This window comes from Eucalyptus grandis, chromosome 9 (assembly GCF_016545825.1).
Source record: "Eucalyptus grandis isolate ANBG69807.140 chromosome 9, ASM1654582v1, whole genome shotgun sequence".
Classification (NCBI taxonomy): domain Eukaryota; kingdom Viridiplantae; phylum Streptophyta; class Magnoliopsida; order Myrtales; family Myrtaceae; genus Eucalyptus; species Eucalyptus grandis.
In genome coordinates, this window is record NC_052620.1 from 26,105,947 (window position 1) to 26,130,871 (window position 24,925).

Below are 24,925 nucleotides of genomic sequence, written 5' to 3' on the forward strand. Positions count from 1 at the left end.
CTTGGGGTGATGTGCCAGTTTTTGGCTTCAATGGGTAGGAAGTTGGGCCTTTTGGTGTCCAGTTTTGGGCCTAAGCCTGGGCCTCTAGTGTTACCTATTGGGTTGTTGTGTCCTTGAATGGGCCTCATTGGTCCAGCCATGGGATGTGCTTGCAGGTTCTGGTTGTGGGCCTTAATGGGCACATGTTAGGGCCCAACGAGGGCCCTTTGGATCTGAGGTTGGTCTCTCGGAGGAACCTTAATTAATGGGCTTTGTTGGTCCAGACTAGGGATGTGCTTAGTGGCTCTGTTTTGAGCCTTATTGGGCTTGATGTTGGGCGCTGGGTTGGGCTCCACTTGGGCCTTTATTGTTTCTGAAGATGGTCTCTGGCGAGGGCCTTATATTGAGATTATGGGCCTGGCCTGGCATGGGCTTGTGGGCCGTCTGCTTGCGAGGTCCTTATTGATTCAGGGCGGGGCCTGTTCTGGGCCTTAACGTAGTTCCTTATTGGGTCCTCAGTTGGGCTCATCTGTTTTATCCTTAATGGGCCTTTATCCGTCCAGGTGTGGGACGTAGCGATAGATTTTGCTTTTGGCCTTTCTTTCCCCCGAATCTGGGCCCAAGGGCATTGTTTCGGGCCACCACTGCGCTTGAATCTGGGCCTTACGGGCCAGCGTTTTGGAAAGGGTGGGCCATAGCTGGTAGCCAAGACGTCATGGGCCTGTGCTCCAGGCCTGTGGGCTGTTACAAGCAGTCAGCCCATATGATGTGAGCAGTAACTTTCCGGACCGTCACATAACGGGCATGGTTTTGAAAGATGCGACCCAGACCCGTGACTACGACAGGCCAGCCCGATCCATTTTTTACCGGGCTACTCTTCCTACCAGTGACCGTTTGGGCCAAAAGTTCAATAACCCAACAGTTATTGACAGTAGCGTTGAGCTAGCGTCGGGTGGCCGGTGGCTACAGACGATGGTATTGGCAGTTGGCCACTCGAAAAAATTAAAATGCTGGGATGGATGGGGCCGGGGCGGCCCATTTTCCACCCCTACATTCTAAAGAGATCCACCGCCCTGGGTCATCGACTGTTTTGGGTGCAAGCGTTATTACTTCAGGATCCGCAATGGATGAAAATCTCAATAAAAAGCAAGCGAAAATACAAATGCAGGAAACAAATGTACAACAGAGATGCAAGACGTTCATGAGAATGACGTTAGGAACAAAGCAAGCACACAGAAGCAATGAGGATAAAATTACAATCACGTGAACCGCTTGTTTTAGTTGTCATGTGGCGATTGATCGAATCCATGTCATTTTCTTTTTCATCATGAGAATGACAGCGATGCAATTACAGGATAGGGCTTCTCAATCTATTTTTCCACAAATTATGGGCATGTAACGAAACGGGCGCAGTAACATGAAATGAGAGACCTCGAAGAAATCAAAGGGTTCGGCTCCTGCAGAAATCAAGTCACCCTCCGAATCCCTCCAAAAGCCCAAATCTGTCAGAAGGAGAGAAACGTTAGCTAATTCCTTTATCAACAAAATAATGGAATGATCACTCGCATGAGCTATGCTGAACCCAGCAATTAATTAACAGACTCGACCCAGGTTCTGAACACAGAAAATTCCATAAAGCTCCGCCCATGAACAGATCTCTGGCAAGACTCCTTGCAATTAAACGATGAGTATGTACCAAACATTTGTAACTCGAAAATTAACATAAAGGCCATTCAAAGATACCTCCTGGGCAAACATGTGTAGGGCTTCTAAAATAGAAGCTTTTGGAACACATTACATATGACTTGTTCCAATCAAAAATTAAGGAAAGCATTAAGTTTGGATGCAGTTACAGTTAGCTAGCAGAGACTCACATGGAAGCATAATTACCCAAGAAGTACGAAACTTTTGACGGACTTAAAGCAAAAGACTAGACAAAATCAAAGTACCACAAGTTAGAGAATAACAATGAAGCAAGAAACAGGCTGCATGCTCTGCGTAGGAAGACCATGAACAATTGACCAAATTCCAAAGTCCAATAGAATAGAGAACATAACATTCCAGATAATTAGCATCTTGAGTTGAAATATATAAATCTAGTAGAAAGAAGAAGTACTTTAACAAGGCTAATACTGGGATTGACACAAATTACCACAAACTAGAGTATATCAGATGCCAGAGTGTTCAAAAAGACCCCAAACAATTATCATTTTGACAAAGCAGATGACAAAGGAATGGAGGAGGACCTCGACCAAAATGCAGCTCAGATGCCGACTAATTGAGGAAAAAAGGCAGGACGAATTACTTCTACCCCTAATATCAGTATATGTTTGGCCTAAAGCCATGTCAAATGGCAAAAAGCTTAAACACAATTCTAACCTTTAGGTTTGTATCCCAACTGCCAGTACACAAGGCACTTCCATCAGCAGACACACCCAAACAGCTGATCCGACCTTCGTGTGAGTTCTGCAACGATCCCAAGTTCAACACGACCTGCATAAATAAACGAATAAATTAAACTTACTCCATTCCAACCTAAAGTATGATACAGGATGTGCATCATGTCTCCCCAACCCCCCTTCTCTTTCTCTTTCTTTTAATTGCAAAGGAACTTGATTGCATAGACTTTAGTGACGACTCACAAGAATCCATTCGCCAGGTCTAAGACTCATACTTCGGACAACTTATCACAATACAATGGCCTTCAACAAGGAAGTGCAAGTCTCTCTCCCCAAACTGATAATTTAAGTAACTAATTCAGACCTTCCGGCTCTGTATTCCATAACATATTACCTGGGCCAATAATGTATCCCACACAAAGCAGTCACCATTTGAGTATCCAGCAATTAGCAGCCTCCCCGAAATGGAAAATGCAATGGAGGTGACATGTGGGATCTCATCGATGCCACGCTGTTGATAGTACACTTGAAGTTCATGCCCTGTTCTGATGTCAAAGAGCCTGCAAGTACCGTCATCAGACCCAGTTCCAAATCTATTTCCATCTGGAAAGAACTTTACGGCATTTACATCGCCTTCATGTCCATGATATGTATGAACGGCTCGACTTGCAACACGAGTATCCCACATCCTAGCAGTTGAATCACATGAACCAGAAACAAATATTCTTGGGCTCGATCCATTGATTGACACACTGAAAAGTACAAATATGTATTAGCTTCAGTAGTAGAATTTACATAAACTTAACTCTCTAGGAATCAGCCACGAGATTGCTAGGGGATTGATAAATCTTTGGTGACAAGCATTGTGAAAATACACACATGAATTAAGCTACTCTCTGATTAAGGAGACGGCAATCACAAATCTATGCACAAGTGTCTACGCACTACACAATCCCTTGAAACTTATAAAATCAATGTGAAGTTTCTAGACAAGAGACACCTCCTCAGATGCTTGAGTGTATAAGACAAAGTTTTTTTAATAGCATAATTAACAGAATTATCAGTTCATTTCCAACAAATGTCTCAGTTTGCAAGACCGCACACAGATAAAATAGATGATCCTAATTCCAGTGGATTAAAGGGGAAAAGACATTTGGCATAGACAAATATGGTACCTTAAAACATCAGCAGTGTGCCCTGATTGAAATTCTCCTCCAAAGACAGAAGTTCTCAGACCCGTGGTAATATCCCACAAGACACATGTTTGGTCACCAGATCCTGTAATCAGGTGAGCATCTCCGTCTGGTACATACTGACATGATGACACATAACCTTTATGCCCACTGAGCATTCTTGATACCGGTAGGTTCCCATCCCTGTCAACGGGGGAATTGAGGTTGAAGATAGAGCATACGCTATCAAGACCGCCACAGGCAACAGACTGACCATTCGGTGCAAAAGCACATGTCATTACCCATGCACAAGGAAGCCTTATGGCATGAGTTTTCTGACTGGTCAGAGCATTCCACACTATAAATCTCCCATCTTGAGACACGCTGACAATGCGATTCCTTTCAGGAGTCCAATCTAGTGAGTACACCTGCAAGATATGTAGAGAGAGGATGCAAATCAATTTCAAGCATAGGAGAGTCACAGAAGTTATCCTTTGACCAGGAAAGCAAACCCCCACCCCGCCCCACCCCCAAAAGTAAATAAATAAATAAATAAATAAAAGGAAACAAAGGATAGGAAAGAAAAGAAACAAAGACAAAAAACATTCTCACGCACACGTGGGGAGCGGGCAATGCAATTATGGCAGCAGTAGTGGATACTTTCACTATTTCTACTCGATCACTCGCTCGACTCCTTAAAACCTCACTATTACAAGCCACCATCTGTCAGCTGAACAGGCCACACCTCCGTTACGCAAGTTCAGGTTGAGACATCCACACAGTCTCCCTAAGAACCGCCTAAGTAGCTTGACAACAGGTGTCATTCTTCACCTTATTCATGAAGTTTTAGTCAATTAGTTAAATCTTAATGGTGGTGCAACTATTTTTATTATTTCCTTCTAAAGTAGCATTCTTATGAACCACTCAAGGTCAACAACGAAACCGTCAAAGAATCATAACACGAGACCGACAGCATGCTTGAATTGTCTGAAAGAGACAATCTGAAAAGGATGTTCTCACCACTATTTGGTGAACTGCAGATACACCTCCTGGAACGGAACAATTGAAAAGGGAAGAAAAACGCTGATGTTAACAAATCCTGTGTGTCCAAATGAACTAATCAATAATTAAGACGTGGTAGTTTCACAGAGACTGGAAAATTCCAAAGCACATAGCAGTTCATTGTCGCCACGAGTCCAACCCTAGAATTCCGATAAATCTCGGGAGCACAACGATAGAAGTCCAAACCTCGAATTCCGACAAATCTCCGTAGCACAACGATAAGGAAGACCGGCGAGAAAGCTAGGTCGAAGAAAGCAAACTTCAAAATCAAGAGGTGCGAGAACATCCAGACGAGATCAAACAAGCACTACGCATGCAACCGCGAATCCCCAAGCCGTCCAATATTTACCTTGCCAGTGTGGCCCTGCAAGGTCCTGCAGCACACCAGATCCGTCGCCCCAAAAGTGACCGGAGTTTTCCCCTGAGTCCTCGCGTACCCGGCCACTGCACGCAATCGACCGCACGAAAACCAAAACAGATCGAACCGCTCAGTCGCAATCCGCACAGAAAAGGAAACCGAAAACCCTACACAAGCAGTCCGATCAAAACGAAACACCAACCGTCGGTGTCGAGCAGCTGCACTCGCTTCTGCTTGAGGCGCTCCCGGAGAGAATTGACGGTCTCGGTCGCGGCCCTGTGGCGCTCCTTCAGCTCCGCCACGGACATCGTCGTCGTCGGGGGCGCGCGCGCGAGAGTGTTTCCCTCTTCCCCTAGGCAGGAGCCGTCATCGCCCGGCTCGGCTCATCGGCGGGAGCAGTCGCGGCGGTGATGACGGCGGCGGTGGCGGCGGTGCATCGGAAGGAGCTTCGGAGGTTAGGGCTTCGAGATGTACAGACGGGGAAGGGAAGGAAGGAAGGAGATCGCGGGAGGAGAATCGAGAGCAACTGATTTTGGGACGCGTCTGGACAGCTCGACGAAGGTGCGAAAGGGGGCGGAGATGGAGACGGAGGAGGAGGAGGAGGAGGAGGGAGGACTGAAATTGACTGACGCCGCCGGGCCCACCTCGTCGCCATCGTGGAAAATTCGATTGATTATTTAATCGGGTCGTGCGGGGGTCGCTAATATTCTTCGCCGGCCTCCGGCTAATTTTGAATTTAAAAAAATAAAATGAGTCTGTATAAGTCCATCGTGTTTGATTCCCATTTTACTATTTACTCTTATCACATAATATTAAATAAATAAAAATCAAGTTGGACTCACTATGATTTGGGTAATTCTTCCTGAATCATTTAAATAACGTAATTTTGGTCGCCCTGCGAAAATAAATTCTTTATTTATATGAAAATAATATTAGACAAAGAAATGAGTTTTCCGTCAAAGTTGTTGATATGGAAGATTATTAACGAGCATGGCCCATCTTCTTTTAATTAAATTGCCTCACCAAACTTAATTAATTTGTGAATTGACAATATGGGTTGACTTATGCAAGAAATATGAAGATGGAATACGTGAATTCACATTGTCCTTGACTTCGCCATGGTCGGGAGGTTCACACTTGCAGAAAATTTATATCTTGCTCACCTCATGATTGACTCGATAGATTTAGCCGAATCACGAGTTAGTTGTATGACGCGTGCACCTTCTTCAGCAGGAGGTTCAACCGGTAAAAAGTCAAGGGGGAGTAGATTCCCCTCCCACCAAAGAGGTTGAAATTACGATAATCAAACAATTCAATCGTGAGTAGGGACGATGATTGAATAGGTCTCCCTTAATTATGGTGTGGAAAAGGAAATGTGTACCTTAAACAAAGCGATTCACACATATATTGCAAAGTTGGTTAGCGACTGAGTCCACAAGGTCTGGTGCAACTGGACCCCATCGGCCCTCATTTTTAGTCAGTCACCAAGGTCCACCAACCAATTGGAGAAAGAAGGGAAGGAAAAAAAGGGACAAATAAATATATAAATAATTCAAATAATGTTAAAATATTATAAAAATTGTTCATGTCGGCATTGATGGCGCTATGTAGGATGATCGATAACCATGTCAATAATTTATAGTCAAAATATTGATCGTATGAATTTAATTGACAAAAATATAAAAGATTTATGACTAAATTGATAAAATAATAGATAAAAGAGTTTTTAACTTAATTGATATGATTATAATAATATTTAGGACTTTTTTTTGGTGATTTTACCTTGAATATGTGTACCTTAATTATGGTATGCAAAAGGAAGTCTGTACCTTAACGAAGCGGATTCACACATGTATTGCAAATGCATTCGATGGAATATGCGAAAACGAAGAGATTGTCCCGGAGGAGACAATCGAAAACGTGAAAGATGGTGAGAATAATACCTTTCTTCCACCGGGTCCCTCGGCTGATAGCCAAGCATGGACCAAAATGGACTTCTTGTTCCTGTAAAAGACAACGCTTTTTCTCTGGTCATCTTTAAGACCATAGTGCTGTCCATCTTTTCATATATAAATACCGGGCGGATTTCATGAAATCAATACTATAGAACAGCTTAAATCATTAAACCGAATTGAACCGTTGCTTTTTATGATTGGGTTCGATTTAAGAGGAATTCTTCGGAAAAGAACCAAACTATTGTAGAGTTTGGCATGGTATTAACCTTTTGCAAACCCGATGAACCCGCCAGTTAATGTTTTAGAATTATGTCACTTGCATATTAAAAAAAAGGATAAGAATACTGAAAATGCCAAAGTTTCATATGACGCTCACTTAATTGCAGAAAGATTTCACCAACCCAGTTAAGTATAGAATCGGAGAAAAAATGACTATTTAGATGCCTCATATGAGAAATTCCGGAAAACAAAAAATTACGTGGCCTTTACAATAAGAACTGTAAAAAGAGTTGGATTTTTTATTATCAAAAAGCAGTTGATGTCACGTGAGTGGACATGGCTGACTTGCCTAAAAACGACATCGTTTCCCTCCTCTCTCTCATTTGCTTATCGAGTCATACAGAAAGAGAAGAACCTTCTTCTTTCTTTCGAGTTTCTGGTCGCCAACACATCCTCCTCGATGCAAAGGATATTTCGCCGGCCGATCTCCCCGACCAAGTTCGATGCGAATCTGTCACCGCCCTCCTTCTTCACTGTGAGGGGAATCGGATTATTCGCGTGCAATTTCATCCTCACCTTTACTATTTACTCTTATCACATAATATTAAATAAAAAAATCAAGTTGGACTCTCTGCAATTTGGGTAATTCTTCCTGAATCATTTAAATTGAATGGGAATGTTCTGTTTGAATCATATTGAAAATGTAATTTTGGTCGCCGTGCGAAAATAAATTCTTCGTTTGTATGAAAAAGTATTGGACAAAGAAATGAGTTCTTCGTCAAAGTTGTTGATATGGAAGATTATTAACGAGCATGGCCCATCTTCTTTTAATTAAATTGCCTCACCAAACTTAATTAATTTGCGAATTGACAATATGGGTTGACTTATGCAATAAATATGAATATGGAATACGTGAATTCACATTGTCCTTGACTTCGCCATGGTCGGGAGGTTCACACTTGCAGAAAATTTATATCTTGCTCGCCTCATCATTGATTTGATAGATTTAGCCGAATCACGAGTTAGTCTTATAACGTGAGCGGGAGGTTCAACCGGTAAAAAGTCAAGAGGGACTAGATTCCCCTCCCACCAAAGAGGTTGAAATTACGGTAATCAAATAATTCAATCGTGAGTAAAGACGATGTTTGAATAAGTCTCCCTTAATTATGGTGTGGAAAAGGAAATATGTACCTTAAACAAAGCAATTCACACATATATTGCAAAATTGGTTAGCAACCGAGTCCATGAGGTCTGGTGCAACTGGACCCCATCGCTCTCATTTTTAGTCGGTCACCAAGGTCCACCAACCAATTGGAGAAAGAAGGAAAGAAAAAAAATAGGATAAATAAATATATAAATAATTCAAAAATGTTAAAATATTATAAAAATTATCTTTGTCGATATTGATGACGCCATATAGGATGATCGATAACTATGTTAAATAATTTCTAGTTAAAATATTGATTATATGAATTTGATTGACAAAAATGTAAAAATTTAGAACTCAATTGATATGATAATAGAAAAAAAGGGTTTTTAACTTAATTGACACAATTATAATAAGATTTATAATTTTTTTTTTGGTAATTTTACCTTGAATATGTGTACCTTAATATGTGTCCCCCCATTCTCCGAGAATGTGGGGAATTATGGTAAAGGGTGCAAAAGGAAAATCCGTACCTTAAATGAAGCGGATTCACACATGTATTGCAAATCCATTCGATGGAATATGCGAAAACGAAGAGATTGTCTGGACAATCGAAAACGTGAAAGATGGTGAGAATTGAATGCCTTATTTCCACCGGGTCCCTCGGCTGAAAGCCAAGCATGGACCAAAATGGACTTCTTGTTCCTGTAAAAGACAACGCTTTTTCTCTGGTCATCTTTAAGACCATAGTGCTGTCCATATTTTCATATATAAATGCCGAGCGGATTTCATGAAATCAATGCTATAGAATAGCTTAAAGCATTAAACCGAATTGAACAGTTGCTTTTTATGATTTGGTTCGATTTAAGAGGATTTTTTGGGAAAAAACCAAAATATTGTAGAGTTTGGTATGGTTAACTTTCTGCAAACCATATCAATCCACTTGTTAATTTTTTAGAATTTTTGTCACTTGTATATTTAAAAAAAGATAAGGATATTGGAAATGTCAAAAGTTTCATAGATGCTCACTTTGATACAAAAGGTTTTCACCGACTCACTTAAGTGCCAAATCGAAGAAAAAAATGATCACTTAAGTACATTCGACAATAAATTCTGATAAAAAAAAAATTACGTTGTCTTTACAATAAAAATTGTAAAATGAATTGGACTTTTTACTATCAAAAAGCTATCCACATGGACATCCTAAACGATGTTACATGAGCTGACATCCCTGGCTTGTATATTCTCCACTCTTTTCCCTTTTTCTTCATTAATTTTGACGGTTGCATATGAGATTGTCAAGTCCACTTTTGTTGCTTCTATATGATCATCATATATCGATAATAAGTAAATATCAAACATTTTTGGGTGTCAACATATGTCTCCTTTTAGAAGAATGGAATGATTGTGAATCATTCAATTATTTTAAATTAGGAAACCCAAGAGTCATCACATGCCCTCTTGTCATCCCACCGGAGTTAACTTGAAAGAGATTAAACGAAATGCCTCCACTAACAGGCACAACCTCTAAAAAAATGCAAGATTATTAGGACTTGCCTGCACTTGAATTGAATGACTCGGTGTTCCTAGCCCGTTCATTACTTCACGGGAGGTATTGATGGTAATTGGCTTAATCATGTTAATGAGATATTTTATCATGTAGTTAATCAATTCATTCTTGTGCTCCTCCAATAACTGTCACCTATGTTGCACGGACACTCTTCGGAAGCCTTCGTGCCGTGTCCGACACTCCGACACGTGTCCGACACTCCGACACATGTCCGACACGCTCTAATATGTCCCGACACGCGGTCAACGGGTGTCGAAAAATCCGACACGTGGTCAACTCTCTCCGACACGCTCTGACACGCGAGTCCAGAATTCCGACACGCAATTCCGACACGCACGGGGTCAATTTTAAAAATTTCTAATACTTGAGGGGTCAAAATATAAATATATACAAAAGAAGTAATAAAATTGCTATAAATATACACGCATGGGGTCAATTTTTTTTTTTTTTCAATTTTGTTTTTTAGAATTGTTTTATTTTATTTTTAAGTCTTTTACTATGAAAGAAGTAATAAGAAATGCTATATATGATAAATAAATTAATTTAAAAATATCATTTCAGCATTTTTCTTTAAACAATGTTTTTTTTTCTCTAAGTTTTGTGTATTATTGTAACAAATTAAAATAATGAATGATATTATTTAATATTTTTCGTGTAAATTAATTCTAGGCTATTTTTATTATTAAAAATATATTTAATACACAACGTGTCGGAACGTGTCAAAATTATCTATTTTTAAGAAATGACGTGTCGGCGTGTCGTGTCGTGTCGTGTCGTGTCACGTGTCACATATTCGTGTCGGTGCTACATAGACTGTCACATGGCAACCAACCTTATAGGCCTTGGCTCTAATTATCTTCTGTGCTCATCGGTGAGTTGTCTTAAGATATTGACATCTCCGCCTTGTTCTTGTTCCGCCATCGATAGTGCAATCGATGATTTTCTCGCTTTATTATTACTCGGTTGTGATGAAGAGTTGTCACCACCAATGTTATCATGATCAAGTTGATTTCTTGTTCTCACCATCATATCTCCTCAAATCAACCACAATGGTCCCACCAGGCGTGCCATTTGTTTCGTTGGAATCTAATCGATAATGAATTATCTTTTCCAAAAGTCGTTCTTCGGCTATGGTGATTTCGGATGAGAAATATCTAGACGAACAAGAAATAACAACAAATCTTTTCGAACGTCAAATCAAATTGTAGATACAAACCATGCCGAAATTCAATGAACAACAAGGCTTGAAAGAAATACATGTGTATGAACTATGTCGGAATTTAATCGATGATAAAACTGGAGAACGTGCAAAGGTGTAATGCCAAAATTTAATTAACAGTGTGACACCCATGATAGAGATGCACGCCAAAATTGAATCGACGACGAAGCATTGAGAGAAAGATACACGTTGAAATTTAATTGACGACATGAATTGGAAAGCTATAAGGAAAAATAAAGTTCAGAAAAGTAAAGATGATAAAAGATTACATTTTGATTGTCAAGGGGTCCCTTCCAACTGGTGAGAACTTGGTATTTATCGACGTTTTATCATAACTGTGTGGGAGAGTTTCTTTGTGGTTGAATTGTAGTTCGACGCTTCCGAAAATAATGGTCCCATATTCCCACGTTGGCAACTCCCTTCAAAATAGTAACCTTATCTCCAAGGAGTTCATTTCTGTCATTATCAATTCCCTTCAAAATGGCAACCTTATCTCCAAGGAGTTATTCATTTCACATATTGTCAATTCCCTTCAAAATAGCAGCCTCAATCTCTATTTTCACATAACCATTCTCCACGATCTCTTACACATGCTTGAGCCTTATATGAAATTCTTTGAATCAATCATCTACTCTTTAGTTAACACACTATCGACAATTTTGGAAAAATAACCCCCCATCATTTGCCGCTTGTCGATATGTGCCAACATTTATACCCAAGTCATCAAACAGCATGTAATATTGACCAATTTTTCAATTCATTAAATTGTCTTCCTCCACGGATGATCAAATATGCCCAGATAGTATATTATCCACTATTTTCCCTCTTCCTTCATTAATTTTGACGGTTATGTATGAGGTTATCAAGTCTACTTTTGTTGCTTCTGAACCATTATTGTATATCGATAATAGCTAAATACCATATACTTTTGGGTGTCAACACATGGTAATCACCAAGACGCTCAAGGGAACCTGCTTTCTGTAACCATCAACAAAATCAGAAATTTCCAAAACATAGTTGTAGGCATCATCAGGACTCACAAGGATTTTCACAAATTCACGTAATGGGGTTTTGATTACATGAGATAACTCAGCGGCAGTAGCTGTGAAATTCTATTTTTGAAAGGTGAAGATAAAAGAGTCGCGTGGAATGAGTACTAAAAGACGGCTTAAACCATTGAACTGAACTTGACCATTGCTTTTTATGATTTGGTTCGATTTAAGAGGATTATCTCGGGGAAAAACGAGGCTAATATAGAGTTTGATTTGGTATTAACTTTTTGCAAACCAAATCAAGCCGCTTATTAATTTTTTAAAATATTTGTCACTTGTATATTTAAAGAAGCCTATCTATTTTCAGTTCAAAATAGATTTGACTTTCATTTTGTGAGGATGTATTACTGGTTATGAGCATAGGGTTTGGTTTCTCCATGATATCAATACTCTTTCTAACCTGTTTGAGCTAATGAAACTACCCAAAAAAGTGACAAAATAGAAGAATTAAAATCAGTTTGGTTTGGTTCCAATTGAACCGAACTGCCAAAAGCAGGATTCAGTTTGGTTCGATATGATTTCCTTCTTCCTCCAAACGTATTTGTGCAATTTGCTTTAATTGAGCGTCTAATCTCAGTCAAAGCACATTGTGCTCACCTCTACTTCATGGCTCACGTCAAAGTTTCATATGAGTAAAGTTTGCATTAATTTTCTTGTGAATCAATTTTTTCTTTTTCTTTTTTGTATCATGCATAATGAATGTATTAAAGTTTGACCAATTTATTATTAAGTGTACATAATACGAGCCTTCGAGTGTTATTGTGACCCGTAATCCAACGGAATTTCGCAGTTATTACTTGAGGCATTATAGTCATACCTTCCGAAGGCCATCCAAAGAGTAACGAACATTTTGGAGATCAAATGATTGATTTTTATAACATCATATCATGAAGAAACCAAGTTTTTTTTTTTTTTTTCACACTTGCATAGTCCAAATGATCATAAAGACCTTGGCTAGTACTACGTAATTTTCCTGCTTCTTCTTTATATATCATCATTGGAGAGAGATGATCGATTTTTCAAACCCAACTCAACCGGGATATTTGCAATCGTTATAACCTGGAAGAAACCAATTCATAAAATCAAGTAAGTCAATTGAACGAATGTGCAATGACTTTCATCTTTCTAGCCATATCAGACAGATCTTAAGACAAGCATAAATACGTAAGAGATTTTCAATATTTGTAAAGAGAGAGACGATGGCTTACTGGGGTCTTTGTTTGTAATTTGTGCGCTGCCGCCAAAACTACAAGCTTCAAGAGTCCTGCCATGGCTTTGGAAATGAGCATTCATAGCGTAAGCGGCATGGAACTGCAGGGTTTTGGGTTCCAAAGCAAGGTTGGCCAGGCTGGATCGCGCTGCAGTCGGCGCCCTGGCTACCCGCGAAGTCTAGATTGGACTGCAACTGGGCGTCTGGGACGCCATCTCCAGGCACGCACCACTCTCCAGTAGCTACCACTGAATTCTGCAAGAGAGAACAATGGTTTATTTTCTTGGGGATTTCATTGAGATTCATTGTATTTTGCACGAGTGCCATTAGATGAGCTTGTTCTCATATTTTTCCCTCGCAGCTTACTATTCCAATTAAGACCGGGCGGTTAAGGATCTTCCCGGTGGCCGACGAAAAAGACGGCAGATCTTGGGCAACTCGCTTTCCGTCATATGACTGACTCTTTCCAGGAAATCATGTACATATTGAGATTAGGCCTGACGGAATAGTTCCTGAAGGCTTTATTTGATTTGGGCTTAAGAAAAGTTGGGCCACCCCCCACTAAGGCCCGTGGAAAGAGGGAGGTATAAAAGGGAGGGGCAACACTTGTATTCATCAATTTAAGTGCGCGTTTCGCCTTTAACATATTCACAAACTTTTGGACTCTTTCGATCGGGTGATACGTGTCGTTTTCTTGGGCTTCGCTTCCGCATTGATTTAGGGGTTCGATTTAGTGTCGAATCCCGGGTTTTCGGGGATCGCCATTCCCAACATTGGTATCGAGCCCGCTTTCACGTTTTCCCGATCAATTTGATATGTTTTGATTGAGTTTTTCGCAAAGAAACTTTCGCCGTACGGAACCGGGCGAAAATCCCGACACCCGAGACTTCTTAGGCCATTTTCATGAGTTTTAGAATGTCAAAAACAAATTCTGAAAGCACTGGGAGAAAGGCGACGCGAGACGAGTCCGGAGATGTCTCGAGCGCGGCCGGCAACGCCGCACGCGCCCACACGCGCGGCCGGGAAGGCGCTGCGCGTGGGCGCGACGCGCCGGAAGCGCTGATCGCCGTGCGCGTGCGTCACACGCGCCCGGTCGGCGAATCGGGCGCGTGCGCGCCGCCGGCGAACCGCACGCAGCCGGCCCACGGACCGACAGCCGACGCGTCATCATGACGTCACCCAACGGCCGAATCGCCGGATGACGTCATCGATGACGTCGGCGATGACGTCGGTTGGCCAGGGGCGACCCGACCCGCGAACCGACCCGACCCGACCGGGCCGACGATGGCACGCACGTGGCGGGTGTGCCGCCGACGCTCGCGTGGCGTCATCCCGCACACGCGCGCGGCACGTGCGGCCGGTCCGCCCGAACGGTCCAACCGGTCCGTCCGGTCAGTCTGGTCCGACCGGTCCGTCCGGTCTGACGACCGACGACCGTTGACCGGCGACGACCGTTGACCGTTGACTTGACCGTTGACCGTTGACTTTGACCGTTGACCAAAAAAAAAAAAAAAAAAAAAAAGGGAAAAGAATGTGTTTCTTTTTTCAATTAAGTCTATGTGGATTATATGTAATCCCTTATTTGTTCTGCATTTGTTGCGGGAACAATGCCTCCCCGAGGATGCGCACACCTATTCGCAGCGTGACCGATGAACAAAGGAAAGGCATTTGCCTAAGTTGATAGCCGAGCCGACCGATCATCAATGGGAGAGTGGTGACTTAATTGATCACGTCCTTGAAGTCAACGGAAAATTCAACAGGTCATATGGAATGGTCGTCCTATGTCATAGTCGAGAGATGGTGCGATTTTTCATAAATACTCTTCCACCAATGGCAAGATGTGTTGAATCGCATATGGGATGTCAACGGAGCCGCTTCCTATAAGAAAATTGTGAAGGATTTTGTAAATGAATATTATTGTATTGTTTCAAGGGAAAAGATCAAGAAATTGAACAAAAGATGATCTTTCCCGTTCGTGTCTGACTTGGTGTTAGTTGTATTTGCTTTGATATATGTTAAGTGTGATTTGTGGACATATTATGTAATGATTACTACCTAATTGTGTTAATTGAAAGCATTATTGTTTTTATTAGATGTTCTATTATATATTGTTTTCTCATTATTGCTGGTTCAGTCGGGGTAATTAGTCAGGGGTAGTTTTAGAAGTTTTTGTAACTTCATAGAATTGATTTTGCATAAGACAATTATATTGATGATAGTTTTAAGTTAGGATTTTGGAGGATGATTGGAAACATAGTGACCTTTTGATTCTCCGAAACCTTACTTGAAATTATTCATTAATGTGATGGGTCTATGTAAATAGGGATGCATAAATGATAGGCATTAATAATTCGTGCATATTTGTCCGATTTGTTCGGATCAATGGCTTCAAATACAAAGAGCATAGTTGCCGAGCTGAACAAAGGTGAAAAGCTCAATGGAGACAACTATGAAATTTGGCAAATGAAAATCCAAATGTCTTTGGAAGAGCAAGAAGCACTTGAGGCTCTTGTCATGACCATGGTAGAACCCGAAGAGGGAACTACTGCACAAAGACAAAAGAAACAAAGAAGCTTTTTCTGCGTGGAAAGAATGAACTCTCTAGCTCGCATCACGTTGCTGGAGCGGATGGAAAATGACGTCATGCGAGAGTTTCGGCGTTTTGACAATGCTAAGGAAATGTGGGAAGCATTGGCGCTAGATTTGGTCATACTTCGGTGACTAGATTGAGGCGGCTCACTATCGGTTTGACTCTTATAAGAAGCCTCATGGTCGACCATGAAGCAACATCTTAGAAAGATGTCAAACATGATAACCGAGCCGAGAGATGCTGGCCATGTCCTCACGGATGAGCAGACAAGTGCAAGCGGATTCGTTCCTTGCCTCGAGTTGGGAGCATATGAAGGTGCACCTGACTCATAATGAAAATATCAAAACCCTTGAGGATGCAATGCGTCATCTTGAGCTGGAAGAGGACCGCTTGTTGGCGGCTAAGCCGGATGCTGAACTTTATTATGCTGGTTCTAGCTCAAATGGAGCTTCGAGCTCCAAACGCAAGCGCCCTAACCGGTTTGATAAGGGGAAAGGCAAGGAAGAAGCGAGTCCTTCGGGGAAGAAACCCAAGTTTAACCAACATGAAAGAGGGAAGCGTCCCCGCATGAAAAGCTTGCAAGGGTGAAATGCTACAACCGTGACAAGAAGGGTCACTATGCTCGCGACTGTCGTGAGCCAAAGAAGGTATGCACCCCTTGTACTTTTCAGAACTTTACTTATGTGTCGAGTTCTCGTGTTCCTAACGAGTCTAATCCTTTGTGGACTGTGGGATTCGGGAGCGACAGACCATGTAGCGAAGGATAGAGGATCCTTCGTGGAATTCCGACGAGTACCAACCGGAACTAAGTGGATCTATGTGGAAACAACTCCAGAGTCAAGTGAAAGGAATTGGCACATGCCAACTGAATATGCGTGGTGGACGCACCTTGTTTCTTCATGATGTATCGTATGCTCCGGAGATTCGTCGAAATTTAGTGTCTGTATTAATGTTGGTTAAATTAGGTTTTAATATGAACTTCTGTAGTAGAGGTGTGAATTTGTTTTTGGAGACAAATTACTATGGTTGTGGCTATTTTCTGGATGGTTTTATTGTATTAGATATTGATTATGTTAATGCTAATGTTTGTTATTCCCTTATCACATCTTCTTATACCTATGATAATGATGTGAATGTGTGGCATGCTAGACTTGGTCACATTGGCCAACAACGTATGAATAGACTAGCCAAAGAGGGCTTGTTGGGTAACATTGAAAAGTCGATTTACCCATATGTAAGCATTGCCTAGAAGGAAAAACAACACGGAAACCATTTGGGAAAGGGAAAAGAGCTGAATTTCCTTTGCATTTAATCCATTCGATGTCTCAGGGTCCAATGAATGTGAGAGGAAGGCATGGGGCTGTTTATTTCATCACCTTTATTGATGACTATACTGATTCGGATATGTCTATTTGATTTCTCATAAGTCTGAAGCAATAAGTTGTTTCAAAAGGTTTATGAACCTGGTAGAAAATCAATTAGACAAGAAAATAAAAACATTGAGATCCGATCGAGGTCGAGAATATTTATCGATGAGTTCAGAAAATTATGTGATGAAAAAGGAATAGAAAGACAGTTGTCTATTCCGTATACTCCTCAACAAAATGGTGTTGCGAGAGAGAGAAGAAACAGAACCCTACTTTGGAAATGGTTAGGTCTATGATGGCGCATGCTAACTTACCTATCACCTTTTGGAGTGATGCATTGTTAACCGCCGCCTATATACTTAACCTGGTGCCTTCCAAATCGCTTACTTCCACTCCATATGAGTTATGGACGGTAGAAAACCGGACTTAAGTTTTCTTAAGCCATGGGGTTGTGCTGCCTACACACATGAGTCCTCTCACAAATTTGGGAAATTAGGTCCCGGAGGAAAGAAGAGTATTTTCATAAGATACTCGAACACTCAAAAGGGTATGTGTTCATAGGTGAGCAAGAAAGTGGAAGTATAACTGAGTTTGAATCACGAGATGTCACATTCTTAGAGGATGAATTTCCTAAGAAGGGCGAAATATGGGAAGATTGTTCTCTATTTGAGACCTTGGATCAGGATAATGACCTTAGTGGACTTCGTCCAAGTGGGAGTAATATGAGAAGTGATGAATTGAATTCAACTCATTCTCAATTGCAACCACTTGATGAGACGACATCATTACCTAATCCAAGTGGGAGCATAATGGGAAATGATGTGCAAAGTGTGCAATCTCCCATTAGGCGAACAAGTCGCCATAGTATTCCCCGTCGTCGACGTTTTGGCATTGAAGGGGAAACTTTTATGGTTGCTCCACAAGATGAGGATGAGCCAAGAAATATTAATGAGGCTCAATTGCCCTAGTAAGGAAAAATGGATCAATGCAATGGAAGAGGAAATGGAGTCAATGAAATCAAACCAAGTCTCGGGAACCGGTTGATCGCCAAAAGGACGCAGAGCTATTGGGAACAAATGGGTTCTCAAAATAAAGCGAAAGGCTGATGGCTCGATTGAAAGGCATAAGGCTCGCCTTGTGGCGAAGGGGTATAATCAACGGAAGGAATTGATTATGAAGATACATTTTCTCCGTAGTGAGATTTACCTCGATTCGCATTATTCGGCAATAGTGGCTAGTCTGGATCTTGAGTTACATCAAATGGATGTAAAGACCGCTTTCCTCAATGGACAATTAGAGGAAGAAATATATATGGAACAAACCTGTTGGTTTCATAGTGAAAGGCCAAGAAGAAAAAGTATGTCGACTTTTGAGGTCGATATATGGTCTTAAGCGCCATCAAGACAATGGTATATACGCTTTCATAATGCCATAATGGCATATGATTTTACGATGATTGATGAGGATCATTGTGTATATATCAAAAGATCCAAGGATCAATTTGTGATCATATCATTATATGTTGATGATATACTAATTGCTTTGGAAGCAATATGGAGTTTGTTAAGACTGTCAAAAGTTGGTTGTCTTCCAACTTTGAGATGAAGGATATGGGTGAGGCTGCATACATTCTTGGAGTTAAGATTTCAAGAGATCGTTTGAAGAGATCGTTGTCTCTTTCGCAAGAAACTTATATAAACAAGGTTCTAGAACGGTTTCGTATGCAAGATTGTAAACCCATAGACACTCCTATTGCAAAAGGTGAAGGATTGAGCCATAGCCTCGTGTCCAAGGACTCCACAAGAGAAGGAACAAATGAAACATGTTCCTTATGCAAGTGCATTGCAGCTTGATGTACGCTATGATGTGTACAAGACCCGACATATGTTTTGCAGTTGGAATGGTGAGTAGATACCAATCCAATCCAGTCCAAAGACATTGGAAAGCTGTCAAAAGAATACCGAGGTATCCGAAGGGAACCGCTGATTACAAGTTGAATTACCAAGGAAAGGATCTGCGACTTGAAGGCTATTCGAGATGCCGATTGGGAGGAGATTTAGATGAAAGGAAATCTACCTCGGGATTTGCTTTCTTACCGAGCAATGGCGCAATATCATGGAGTAGTAAGAAGCAAACCTGCATAGCCTTATCCACGATGGAAGCTGAGTTCGTGGCATTATCAAAGAGAAGACAAGAAGCAGTTTGGCTTAAGAGATTCTTGGATCATTTAGGTGTTATTGAGAAAGCTGCAAATCCATTGTTGGTTAACCGTGATAGCCAAGCAGCTATAGCGTACACCAAAGATCCAAAGTATCATGGCAAGACCAAACATATAGATACCAAGTATAACTTTGTAAAAGATATGATTGCACGAAAGGATGTGAACTTACGGTACATATCTACGCATAGAATGGTAGCAGATCCTATGACAAAGCCAATACCTAGAGATGTGTTTTGTGGTCATGTAAAATCTCTAGGATTGCGTAGTCCGATGTACCTTGGTTGTAATTTCCTGAGTTGTTCACATTTATGAAATTTTGTTTTTCATTGATTAATGCCTATGAATCTTTGTATGATCTTTATGCATCTTAATGCTTAGTGCATTATTTTAAGTTAAGAAGTATGTCGGACAGATATAAGATTAGCCCACTCACACGGGTAATCGCCTCTATTTACTGTGTGATAAATAGAGATGAGACTGTTTTAAGCTTATTATCTAGGTGATAATCGAGAGCTCAAGCTTAAAACACGCATGTCGCCTTAACTAAGTGTTAAGATGAGGACATAATACTTACTATGTCCGAAAGTAAAATAACCCACATATTTTACTTTATCTCGTCTAAAATGCCGATGTGAGTTCGATGAATTTTGTGATTGAGTAGATACGTGAACTCAAGTTAGACATTAGGTATGTCTGAACTATCATCTGTACGGTATTGAAAAGTGTAGACATACGCTCCATGGGAAATGAGTTAATACCGTAATACGTATTTCATACTACGTATGCATAAGACGACCAATAAGAGTGGCAAAAAGTTTGATCTCAACTTTTATGACGTGTGAGACTCTTGAGGAAAAAGAGTTCCTCAATTTTTAGTCCCCTCGGACTCTTACTTATTCTCAAGATTTCTATTTAGTGTTTGCTATCTTAGGGTGTTGCCAATGGTCATGAGTTGATTCGATCTAATGGGGCATTTCTAGAAAAGCAAGCTGGACTGAAATTGAGAGTTTGAAGGAAAGAGGAAGATCGATTTTGGAGAATCACATTATGTTTTTGTATTCACTGGTCGACCAATTATGACTGTCTTTGTGATAATTATAATTGTGAATACAATATATATATCATGTTTAAAAGAGATCAAGAGAGATATAGATGTGATTGATCGATCTAGGGTACTGCATACTAAATCTACTCGAGTATGACGCCCATTAATGAGCTGCTATATATTCCTAATGATGTATAGCAACGAGCTCTCAAAGATATCTTGGTCGCACGGATTATTCACCGGTATTTAATGTTGAAGAGAGGTAAAGAGAATATTGTTCGGCCCACCATGTTAAGAGAGAGTCTATGATGGATTATTCTCTGATGGGCCTGAGTAGGGCCTGTCCGCCCATGTTGGTTTTGGACCACCATGTGCGAGTGGGAGATGAAGGCTTTATTTGATTTGGGCTTAAGGCCCATCCGCCAAAGTTGGGCCTAGAAAGCCCGGCCCACGGAATAAGGCCCGTGGAAAGAGGGAGGTATAAAAGGGAGGAGAGAGAGAGAAAACAACCGTTGGTAAATTGTACGTACGCTGTTTTTCTCTCAACGCTCTCTCCCTCTCTCCCGTTTTCTCCAAAAGCGAAACAAAGGAAGCAATTGAAGGAGTTTGCCTCCTCGGATCGAACAAGGCTCGATTTCCCTCTAACGGCGTCGGTGTCTAATCTGTGGCAATCAAGGTACGCTCGAATCCGTGGTGTGCTTTACGATCGGTGATACGTGTCGTTTTCTTGGGCTTCGCTTCCGCATTGATTTAGGGGTTCGATTTAGTGTCGAATCCGGGTTTTCGGGGATCAGTCATTCCCAATAGTTCCAATCTTTGCGATTGTTGGTGTGGAGAGAGCGTGAGAGGAAGCGAGTGAATATGTACCAACATCAACACGAGTGAGTTGGTTCGATTGCAATTAATTTCTAGAATTTAATTATTAAAATTAAGAAACATATCACATAAAGAATCAGCACATTATGACTTTGAGATTTTTTTTTCTCATTTAATTACTTAACGAAAACATCCTTTGGTTACTCCTTAAAAATGTCAATAGATTGCTTCTTAATATCTCAACTATAGTTTTTGTGATTGAAAAAAGATGAAAAGTCTTTTTCTCTCTCTCTTCATTGTCTTCTTCAACCTTCAATCATAGGGAGGGTTTTAGCTAGTCTCACCCTCTCCTCCATCTATTTTAATTTTCTTTGATTTTTTTTCGCACTTTCGTCTCTCCCAATCTAGATCTCAGAGTTGTGCTCTCCCGACCTAGTTCTAGATTTGAGAGTTTGAATACTCCGAATCCAGTTCTAGACTTAGGAGTTCTTCTCTTCTGATTTATATCTGAGAGTTTAATAATGTTTTTGAGGATTCAATACCCCATGCTCTGTCCATGTATAGGTCCTCTGACGAGTTTTGGCATCTTGTTGAACTATGAAGATTTGCTTTTTCAAAGGTAAGATTTGTGTTTATTCAACCTATTTTGGTTATATCCGTGTAGCGATAGTGTAGAGGAATCCAAACCTAGACACACACTACCAACTAGCAACGTCATAGTTATTGGGAAAGGAATTTTCGGCGTGTACTTGTCACTAATAATGATACAAGATCTAGTAATTAGTCATCAATTATTTTGCTTGACAGACCCATTCTTTTGGAACAAGTGTGTGCTTAACTCTACCGGTACTTCATTGATCCTTCTTATTTTCTAGATTTGGCTTTATTTTGTAGTGTTCTAGCATTTGCTCTACATCGGTTTACTTTACCACAAAAGTCTATGTACCTCCCATACCTCCCATATATCCTTTTGAGCCATGAGTACAATTTTTTCGACAAAAAAAATAATATCTCTAGTGAAAGTTACATATGATTTGGAATTATGTTAGGTTTTGGAAATTGCACCAAACGAAGAAAGACAAGGCATTATGTCTCATTAATTAAGGTACCAAATATCATTTCATATCAATTATTATGAGGATCGGATTAGGAACGGCAATAAAGTAATTCCTCCAAAATCTTTAGCCTATATAGAAGTGTTCCGCCCCATTTGATTCGATTCCGTTTTGCAAGGTGAATGCTTTGCAAAGTTTTTTATAATTTTCTTTGTGATTAGTTCATGTCAATAATTAATTCCAATTTAAATCTCTCACATTCCATGTGAGGCATTGGTATGCGAATTCCACAAAATTGTCCAAAAATGCTTAAACATATTTTAAATTTTTCCATTTCAGCAATAAACATTTTCATTGTTCCAATTGAGTCTTAACAGTTTTATGTTTTGTCAATTGAGTCTATTCCGGTAGTGCTAATACAAACAATATTTAATAACATATCTTTTTTTTTTTTTTTCTTTTATGTTTCCTTTCTTTTTATTTTCTTTCTCTTTTCCTCCTTTATTATTTTCTTGTTGTGCCGGCAAAGGGTTGCCGAGCCCTCACCCAAAGTTGGACAAGGCTCTCTCGCCTATGGCTGGCAAGGTGGGCGAGGGCCTCATGGCCCTTGCCGCCACAATAAATAGAAAAGAAAAGAAGGAAAAGAGAAAAAAAAACATAAAAAAAAATGAACAATTAAAAAATTGTTTACATCAGTGCCACCTCCCACGCCACGTAAGACGGCCTAGAGTTCACATAAATGATTTTCAATCAAAATTAACCTGATGGACTCAATTAGCATAATTAAAAAAATTTGAATTGATAAAAATATAATAGGTTTTAGACTTTTTGACAAAATTTATTGAGTTTTTGATTACGATGAGTAGAAGCATCCGATCGAATCTCTACCGTAAATTGAAGCAATTCATAAGTCATGAAATAAACCAAGCAAATTCAAGGAAAAATAGGGAAGAGAGTGAGAGAAAATAGATTGAAAAACTCACATTAATAAGTTTCAATCAAAATTAATCCAATTTACTCAAGTAACATAATTAAAAAAATTTTAAATTGATAAAAATGCAATAGGTTTCAGACTTTTTAACAAAATTTATTGAGTTTTTTTTTATTACAATGATTAGAAGCATCTGATCAAATCTCTACCGTAAATTGAAACAATTCATAAGTCATGAAATTAACCAAGCCAATTCAAGGGAAAACAGGAAAACTAGCGAGAGAATATAGATTGAAAAGAAAAAAAAATTCCGTTGCCGGGAATCGAACCCGGGTCTCCTGGGTGAAAGCCAGATATCCTAACCGCTGGACGACAACGGAGATGTGACCCTCCGTTAAGAATTATCTAATATATTATCTTGGAATCCAGGAAAGGGCCTGTTATTTCTGTCTTTTTCGTATAAAAGTTGAGTGGATTTGGTGCGGTTTGATTCGACGGAACAGCACGTTTCCGGAAATTAAAAAGTTTAACGATCGTATCAAACTATTTTTTCGTATTGGGCCGAGCATCAGCTTTTATTAAACCAAATCTGTTGCTTATTAATCTTTTTATCTGTTGTATTTGAAGTAGCACATGCTGATTCTCCCTTAAATTCGAAATAGGGTAGATTTTGATTTTGTGTGGATTTATTATTAGGAATTGAGGATATCGACTTTAGTTTTCTTCATGAAACTATTACTCTTTCTAACCCATTTTAGTGAATTTAAGTTCGGGAACTTACCAGAAGAAAGAAAAAACCGTTTGTTTTGCTTCAACCTCTCATGCATAGTTTGCTGACAGCGCTGTGAACAGTCAGGACTAGAGAAATTGTTGGTTGGTCTCGAGGATATGAATCAAACTTCGAATCCAATCTAAGCCTCCGTTTCCAAGCTGTTGAATTGAATGGCCCGTAACTTTGAAGGTGAAAAATTGGCTAGGTCAGTCGACAAATGGTTATCGAAGAATTACGAGGGAGGCGCAAGGAGGAAACACGTCCGTGGCAGCATTGACGTTGCATAATTTCTCTTTTGGTCGCAAAGTTATCCATAACTTCTGGCTTCTGAATTGCATTCATTCACATCTTGCTCCTGAATTGTATTCAGAAAGGAGACTCGACAAGATCGACAATATGCATTTTGTGGATTGTATGTTTACCCTCCTTTCCACTTCTCTTTTAGTCCTACAGTACTACCGAGTTATTGTTTGTTAATTTCTTCGGACATTGTTTCGGCGGAATACAACCACAAAGAAGACCTGACAACATGTGCCAGCGTCACAAAAAGCAACTATTATCATCATATTGCTCGTATTAGTAAACATGATCTTACTAACTTCCAGAAGTATCCACAAAACCATGGGCTAGAAAATGGACGAAATCCGTGGCTCAAACTATTGACTATAGCCAGTAGTTACTAGCTCGACACAAAAACTACATCAAACGGGTGAAGCTTGCCAACTCCAACAGAAGATTAGAGGACCCATATCCCATGTATGATCCATCATGTCAGAACTTTTATAT

General features: G+C 40.2%; 1 protein-coding gene and 1 non-coding gene across 2 annotated transcripts; both read right to left on the reverse strand.

Moving 5' to 3' along the window:
• Positions 1 to 1,115: 1,115 nt before the first annotated feature.
• On the reverse strand, positions 1,116 to 5,565 carry LOC104418830 (guanine nucleotide-binding protein subunit beta-2). The gene is made up of 6 exons (XM_010030280.3): positions 5,173 to 5,565; positions 4,962 to 5,056; positions 3,554 to 3,978; positions 2,773 to 3,130; positions 2,359 to 2,472; positions 1,116 to 1,481 (listed from the first exon to the last, which is right to left on the reverse strand). The coding sequence occupies exons 1-6, from the start codon at positions 5,276 to 5,278 to the stop codon at positions 1,446 to 1,448; spliced, it is 1,134 nt and encodes a 377-aa protein (XP_010028582.1). The 5' UTR covers positions 5,279 to 5,565; the 3' UTR covers positions 1,116 to 1,445.
• An 18,110-nt stretch (positions 5,566 to 23,675) lies between these two features.
• On the reverse strand, positions 23,676 to 23,747 carry TRNAE-UUC. Its single transcript has one exon. It is a non-coding gene; the product is annotated as a tRNA-Glu (tRNA).
• Positions 23,748 to 24,925: the final 1,178 nt, after the last annotated feature.